General features: G+C 33.8%; 1 protein-coding gene across 2 annotated transcripts; it reads right to left on the reverse strand.

Moving 5' to 3' along the window:
• Window positions 1-1962: 1962 nt before the first annotated feature.
• On the reverse strand, window positions 1963-8036 carry LOC141315641 (membrane-spanning 4-domains subfamily A member 4A-like). Of its 2 annotated transcripts, XM_073832714.1 has the most exons (8): window positions 7935-8036; window positions 7327-7528; window positions 6780-6890; window positions 6587-6655; window positions 5888-6031; window positions 5518-5631; window positions 2487-2567; window positions 1963-2338 (listed from the first exon to the last, which is right to left on the reverse strand). In XM_073832714.1, exons 2-8 carry the CDS (start codon window positions 7501-7503, stop codon window positions 2273-2275), a joined length of 762 nt encoding a protein of 253 aa, XP_073688815.1. In that variant the 5' UTR covers window positions 7504-7528; window positions 7935-8036; the 3' UTR covers window positions 1963-2272. The 2 variants fall into 2 exon arrangements, with proteins under 2 accessions (XP_073688815.1, XP_073688816.1); XM_073832715.1 differs by lacking the exon at window positions 5888-6031.

Consider the following 8036-nt stretch of genomic DNA (forward strand, 5'->3'; position numbering starts at 1 on the left):
AAGAGGTCCCGTAAAAAAACGGTCAAATGACTGGCAGCTATGGCTGCCAAACAAAAACCGTAAAATTAAAGTAAAATATCCTAATTGAAACAAGGAAAAATCATTAAAATAAGGGTTTTACACTGTAAAAAAGTCCTGTAAAAAAAACGGTCAAATGACTGGCAGCTATGGCTGCCAAACAAAAACCGTAAAATTAAAGTAAATTATCGTAATTGAAACAAGGAAAAATCTGTAAAATAATGTTTTTTTCTGTAAAAGCTTTAATGAAAATTTCTGTAAAATTATTGTTTTTGCACTTTATTTTAATTAAGATATTTTACTGTAATATTACGGTTTTTGTTTGGCAGCCGTAGCTGCCAGTCATTTGACCGTTTTTTTACGAGATTTTTTTTTACAGTGTACTTAAACACAACTATATTTGCACTGCAATGCCTTTTTAAGTGTATTTCCATTAGAATGGCGATACAATGCAATTGTACTGTAAGTGTGCTTAATTGCTCATGAATCTTGATGTTTATAGTAATTATAAGTATGATAGCAGTATGCACAAAATGTACTTAAACACAACTATATTTGCACTGCAATGCCTTTTTAAGTGTATTTCCATTAGAATGGCGATACAATGCAATTGTACTGTAAATGTGCTTAATTGCTCATGAATCTTGATTTTCATTAGTGTATTTTAGTGCGCTTGAAGTCTAAAAAAAGTTGTTCCATTTTAGTATACTATTTACACTAGAAGTGTAGTCAAGTAGATGTTAAGTTGAAGTTAATACATAATTGAATACACTTAACTATACTTGGATTTGACGAAAATAGTACACAATGTAGAAAATATACTTTAGTACACATTAATAAAGTATTAATATAATTCTTTTTCACCTGGGTAACACTCCAAAACAGACCACAATCCTGACATATTTGTATCTTAAAGGAAAACTCCTATAAATGCATATTCAATAAGGTCAGAGGCAAAACGAACTGCCCACGGGTTGAAATGGGTTGGAATGTGTTCCCTGTATTAGAGGGTTTTAGGTAGATGGCCGACCTATATAGCAGTCTTGTCAGAGGTATGTAGCTATCTGAGGATAGTTCACATGAATGGGTTGTTCTTGATTGGGCTGTTTCCTTCATCTAGGAGATTTTCAGTAGACAGTCCACATAAGGCTATAGGTCTCTTTCAGGCTCCCTATTCATGAAGTTTTTGTCAAAGATGTACCAGTCGAGGCTGGTTTTCTTTGATAAGATTCCCCTTTTGTATTGTGAAGTATTCCTACCTATGTTTTTGGTAGCAGGGTTAGGTTTTCTTTCCATTTTAGGGCTTTAAGTAAGAGGCCCCCTGAGGTTGACTTTTTTTTTTATGTAGCGATGCCTTCACTGAATTAGAGGCTTTAGGTAGGCACCCAAGTTATAGGAAACTTGTTGGGGGTTAGTAGCTGTCTGAGGATAGTTCCCTTTTATGCGTTTTTCTTCCTATTCCTACGCCTCTGTGTTAGGGTTTTAAGTAGATGGCCCATAATCCTTAGCAATACTGCTGTCTGAGGATAGTTGTGTTCCCAGCTTGGCTAATTTGATTTCTTGCCTTAATGCACGTTTTTGATTCCCTATTTCCTCCCAAGTTATTCTAGCCACCAGGGCGTCATTGGCTGCCCCTTTAATCATTGTATGTTTGCCACTATTTTTTTGTGCTCTCTCACCAGGTTGATAAGTATGGACCAGGGCATGGTATAGTAGGTATTTTGTTTCCCAAAGTGTCCCCTAGGGCAGGGGTTTTCAAACCTGTCCCGGAGGACCCCCAGCCCTGCACATTTTGTATGTCCACCTTTCCAGACACACCCAATTTAGTTCTTGCAGTCTCTACTAAAAATCTGATGAATCAGGTGTGCTAGATGAGGTTGACATACAAAATGTAAAAAACAATAAGCACACAGTATGAAAAAACAGTGCGAAAAAACAACCCAATAAGCATTTTTTACATTCTTTATTCTGACAGATTATACAGTATTAAGCAACCAAACATGACTTATGATAAGGTAACTTAACCACAGAGAGAAAATCAGGAAATAGTATCTATTCGTGTTTTGAATAGTTATTGTTTAAACACATGTGACTTTAAAAATTTGTAAAGTTTGTAATCTGATCAAGTGATGTCTTTGCTTATTTAGTCCTTTTTTTGTAATGACATGCAAATAGTGAGGGTCTGGTAATCATTGGGAAGTCCAAGTCCATGTGTCCCATGAAAGCAACACAAAACAGCAGGATCAAACAATAATCAACTGTATTGTGGAGGATTGTCTGCAGGATGCTGATGCACGGAAGGGTTGCTGATCACAGGTATCTATAAGAAAAAAAGCTATATGATCAGCTAGTTTACTTATTGATTGCTTATTTACTTAATAATATCCGAAAAGTACTGCTCCTATTATATATTGCTATACACATATCCATTTTTTTGTATACCATTTTACTTTATAAACTTCTCTTACCTCTGAATGGTCAAGATCATGGTAATGGCAGCGCCTAAAGTCACAGGACAGTGGAGGTGAAACTTGTGGAACATACGGCACCTTTGGAGAAATGCACATATAGCATTTTATTTCTAATTATTGTAAAATCCCATAAAAGTGCAACAACATTGGCATACAGTTCCAGTATTACAGCTTTTGCTATTAGTAGAGACACTGCTGCTGCTAAATGCTTTTGAGAAATGCACTGACTCAGGTAATTCACATCACTTCAATCTCTGCACATTAATTACTCAAGCCTCCATCATTAGGTCAAACATGACATTTTGGAAAACTTTAATATATAATTTGTTTAATCCAAAAAAAAATTTGTTCAGAATAACTTGACTAAAATGAGCATTAGAGAGAAAAGATAAAGACTAATATATTCTTAGCTCTTGAAGATGCCTGTTTTCCAAGGAAATTATGTCCAGCAAGTCTTGTGATTTCAGGGTATTATGACTTCAAAGGTTTTAAAGGACAAGTAGCACCAATGTAACAGGGTGGAGTGGAGTTTGAGTGACAAACTAATTAATTGTTTTATACATGAGTAAATTTATCATTATAAATTGAATTTTATATAATTTAAAGTAAGCCTTTTTTTTTTCTTCAGGCGTAAAGAAATTTAAAAACATTTAAGGAATTATGGACTTCAATGGTGCCTGTGAGTTTGTACATCCAAAATGCAGTTTAAATGCAGCTTCAAAGAGATCTAAACAATCACAGCCGAGGAGTAAGGGTCTTATCTAGTGAAACGATCCATCCTTTAAAAAAATAAAATAAATGTATATACTTTTTAACGTTGAATGCTCATACTGCATATGTGTACTCTGTGTAATGTGGGTCAATACAGGTAGGGAATGTCGAAAAACTGCCTTTTCATTTTCCCCTCTAACTTCAAAATCATCCTACATTGCAGTAGAAGTACCGACCCTGTGTTTGCAAATTGAACATGCAAAGGTCAAGCACCCTTTACAAAAAAGGTAAAACAGTGATGTAGGAGAAATTTGAAGTTGAAGAAGAAAATGAGATGGGAGTTTTTCTCCCAAAAAACAGTGCTTGTGTTGTGTTGAAGCCTTTTGAAGCTGCAGTGAAACTGCAGTTTGGACGTTCAAACTCACGGGCACCATTGAAGTCCAGTATAGAGATAATTCCTGAAATGTTTTTCTCAAAAAACATAATTTCTTTAAAATTGAAGTAAGAAAGGCATGAACATCTTGGATGGCAATGGGGTGAGTACATTATCTGTAATTTTTAATTCTGGAAGTGAACTACTCCTTTAAGAGAAGAAGGAGATGCATATGCTAATACTCAAAATTACTAATTTAGAAATATATGTGACCTTTATTTCAAAGTGAGGATCAGATGTGGAAAAAGGATTGAGGAACATGAGAATTAATCAAGTGCTTCAGAAAGCTTTTTAGTTTTTAGGTACTAACAATTATGAATCCTGAATCATATGCATGTGAAAGCTATTGGCATGAAAATTGATTATATGCAGTAAATACAGTAAAATATTTAGTATTGTTTATGGGTTTGTGATGAGATCTCATTTCACAAGAACTTACAATATTTAAAATGTGAAACTATTTCTAGTCGAGATGAAAAGCTGTCTTGTGATATTTGCGTGCTTGCAATTGTAACATTTTATACAATAGTTCAGTAAGCTATAAATTAATATTGTTTTAAATTTTAAATTCAATATTAGCTGTTTGGGTCAATTCTGCAAACAAAATAGTTCCAAATAAAGCCACGGCGGAACTGTTGCAAGTGATGTTTCTTTACTAAATGAATCGTCCATTTTGAACTAATTGAGTGAATCAATGATTCAGTGAGTTATTAGACTTGTTTAAGATGCACCATCACTGTGCAGACCAATCGGCATATTGCATTAAAGTACCGCAAGAGTAATTTAATGCTTTTCTCATTTAACACAATAATGATTTTATATGATATTTTGGGTGTAATTTCTCAGCCGTATCTGATGTGTTAGTAATTAGAAGTTTTTAAATGGTTTGACAACCCCATTTTTTATGTTAAATTTGTGGAAAGGAGAAAGTCACACATAGCTTCAATCAGATGTTAGAAGCTCACGTACATTTCTAATGTTTCAGAATGGTCATGTGAAATCATATAGGAGAGAAACCAGTCCATTGAGTTTGCGGCAAAACCTTTACCGGGCTTAGACATTGTTCTTGTTTTTAACTGCATATGCTAATTCATTCAATATTGTCTCTTGAGGTAATTGTGCAATCACATCCCTTGTTTTGTTTCATGGGGACATAAAATCCACTAAATAGTAGCAATAACCCATATAGTCAGTTAATCTTGTGAGATGATTAACATTGCTTTAACTTTTGAAGAAAATGCGCCCGGTGATCAACAAAAATCTCTATTCACGTAAATCATTTGGGATACAGCTTCACCTACAGCATACAGTAAGTGAGTATAAGTGTTTTTTATGCATCTTTGCAAATCACCTTTTTTAATTATGTGCTAGATAGCAAATTCCGTGGCTAAACATTACAGCTCGTCACCCCATGGAAGAGAGGGACTGGGTAGGCAGAACTCCTTAGCCTTTTTTAAGGCAAATGCAAAAGAATGGGTCACTCTAAAAAGGCCTGATTTTTGACGCGGTTAAATGGGTGTTTTTCACACTGCAAAATTTTACCCAAAATATAGTACAGACTTCTCATTGAGACCCTAAAGAATCATATCAACTTGATGACCCCTTTAATATCTGGAAACGCAATGTGTTTAAAGTTCACTTCATCAACATTTACATAATTTCCAATGTTTTTGTGTACAGATGTTTATAGCACAAGAATTTTATGTTAAAAACGTGAACGTTTGACCATTTGAAAGTGAAGAATTTAATAAATAAATATTTGTAACATAACTTAGTGTTTGTTGCTTATTATCAAGACATCCATAAGTAACTATTTCCATTACATATCAGAGGGTTTCAGTTCACTAAAAAGTTTGTGAACCTCCATCTTGACGCATTACTAACCTGGGTGCAACAGCTGCAGCTGACTTTACAGGCATATGCTGACAGACAGATGGAGATGATAAACTCAAGCAAGGCGAATATGAGCAACACAGTTCCGATTCCCCAGAAGAGAATCTGAGATGAAAATCAACAAATAATATTAAAATAATTGACAATTAGTACTCACATAGGTACACTGGCTGCTTAATGTATAAAATCAATGCCTTCTTAAATTATTAATGATCAGTAATAGTAAGAGATGTGATGTTGGGGAGAAAAAGACTGGACAGATGAGAGCAGATTAAGAATTTACTTTCGACAAGTGTACTGACCACACACTTATCTTATTGTGATTACTACATTAATGCAAATGTAAACATTGATGACATACCGTATACTTTTCCCTAAACTCGTAACAGTCAGTATCATAGCAGTAATTGTAAAATGGTCCAAGAGCCAAATCAAATGGAATTAAAATAATGGTAATGCCTGCAGTTATAGCACTGATAATGTTCATTCCAAGCGAACCTTTCACCTATAGGCAGAAAAAAAATAACATCGACATAAAACTGATTAATAAATTAGGAATAACTTTAACACATTTTGTTAACACATCATATTAATGTAGATGGAAAAATACACAACATGAATGCAAAGTCCAGTCAATCTTCACTGATTACTGTTTAGATTACAGTAAATATACCGGTCTCAAAAAGGAAAACTGTTTTTTTTCCCTTTTACTGTTAGTACAAATATTTTTTTTAGTGTCTTAAGAAGTGATTATATGATACAGTGTGGGTTGTATCTATAGGTGCAATTTTGATGCAATTTAGTATAAAATATCAAAATGTCCAAAGTTTCATTAAGTATGGGTGTTGCGTTCAGGAGATAAAATTAGTTTATATAATTAGTTTATATCTCAGTGCTTCAGTTAATCTAAATTCATTTAATACATTTTTGCCAGAAATATCCCTATCTGTAAGAATTGTTTATATAAATTGCACAAAAATGTGAATCATATTATTACAATGCCACCTGCCTGTGTTTGGCAGCTTGGACCCCTTAAAACGTACAAATGTTGAGTACATACCAAACACAAACCGAAGGGAGAATTAACTTTGTTTTCAGCAGCAATGCAGAGTGAGCCTGCGATAATGTACTGAGAGGAGAGAGAAAGAACAAAATGGAATATTCTGTTGGAATATGTAGCTTAAATAAAATAAAAAAATAAATAAAATAAAAAACTGAAAAACAGAAAAAATATATATATAATTGTTTCTTACGATGATTGATCCCCAGTAAGGAATACCACTAATGACAGTGATGGAATCTAAATTAAGTGTCAAGACGATCCCAAACAATAAAGTCAACAGGCCGATCATTATCTGGACAGTCTGTGAGGGACAAGAAAAATGTACAGGACAGAACAAGAAAGTTTCTTATAAAGTAAAACAGTTTCAAATTTTGGGGACCAAAATTAAATATACAATAAATTTATGGCAACTATGGGTATGGACTTATGATTGTACTCGAAAATATCCTAAAATATTCAAGCACAGAAAGCTCATTTTTGCAGATGTGCAACTTTGTCCATTAGTTAACAACTCTTTGTGACTGGTACACTGTAAAATGTTCTCTGTAAATGATAAACCTTATTTTATATTGGTCTTCCTCATTTTGTATCTAAGTCACATTATGCAATAAAATCAGTGTATATTGTGTTAATGTGTCTACTACTCCTTTTTGTAGAATTTATTCATGTAATTTTCTTACTTCACACTACCATACACACTTAAAAGGAAATATCTGGGGTTATGAGAATATTCTTACCCCAAGGGCTTTTGGTTGGCCTTTCAGAAATGCCTGAAGTCCATGAAAAGTAGAAACTCCTGTGACATGAACAGGCACAGGAGCATTTGTCACAGCCCCAACTGCTGTTGCTTGTGTTGGTGGTTGAACCTGAATGATGAGTGTTGAAGAGTTCACAGGTAAGACTGTTTGGGACATTCTTGTTTCCGAATCTGATATTGACCTACACAAAAATCATAGTACATCAACATGAAAAGGATATGATTAAAAAATAAATGTTGTTTTTTTTTTTTTTACATTTTTTAATTTATTCAAAAATTCTATATTCATTATGTTTGTTGTTATAAATACAGTCGTCACATTGTAGTTACTCAAATAGAGTAACTCTATTAGCCCTTGGGAATGAAGAATAGACTATATTAACAGCTCATGTTGAAACTGATCTACATTCATTTACATTAAAGGCATTATAGATTAAATACCAGCCTTTATAGATTAAATAAAGGAAATTCATTAATTCATTAAAACCATTTAGTTAAAGCAACAACAATAACAACAAGATGCAGATACATAATGAAAAGACTGTATAAAGATAGTCAGATGTAATGTATGAATATATTTTGTTTTACCAGAGAAAAATCCTCTCTTCAGTTTGCTCTGTAGGGTTGCTATGCTCTGCAGTCGTACTTTGCCCTCACAAGAGCTCAGGTGATTGGATGGGGCGGCAAAAC

The sequence above is a fragment of the Garra rufa genome, unplaced genomic scaffold (assembly GCF_049309525.1).
Source record: "Garra rufa unplaced genomic scaffold, GarRuf1.0 hap1_unplaced_030, whole genome shotgun sequence".
NCBI lineage: Eukaryota > Metazoa > Chordata > Actinopteri > Cypriniformes > Cyprinidae > Garra > Garra rufa.

What these genes read in the sequence shown, in the direction of transcription:
- LOC141315641 (XM_073832714.1), bottom strand. Translation starts at nt 7,503, where the DNA reads ATGTCCCAAACAGTCTTACCTGTGAACTCTTCAACACTCATCATTCAG. An exon ending in CTTACTGGGGATCAATCATC is followed by an intron (nt 6,656 to 6,779) that starts GTAAGAAACAAT and finishes CTCTCCTCTCAG; the next exon opens with TACATTATCGCAGGCTCACT. An exon ending in AGTTTAGGGAAAAGTATACG is followed by an intron (nt 5,632 to 5,887) that starts GTATGTCATCAA and finishes TTTTCATCTCAG; the next exon opens with ATTCTCTTCTGGGGAATCGG.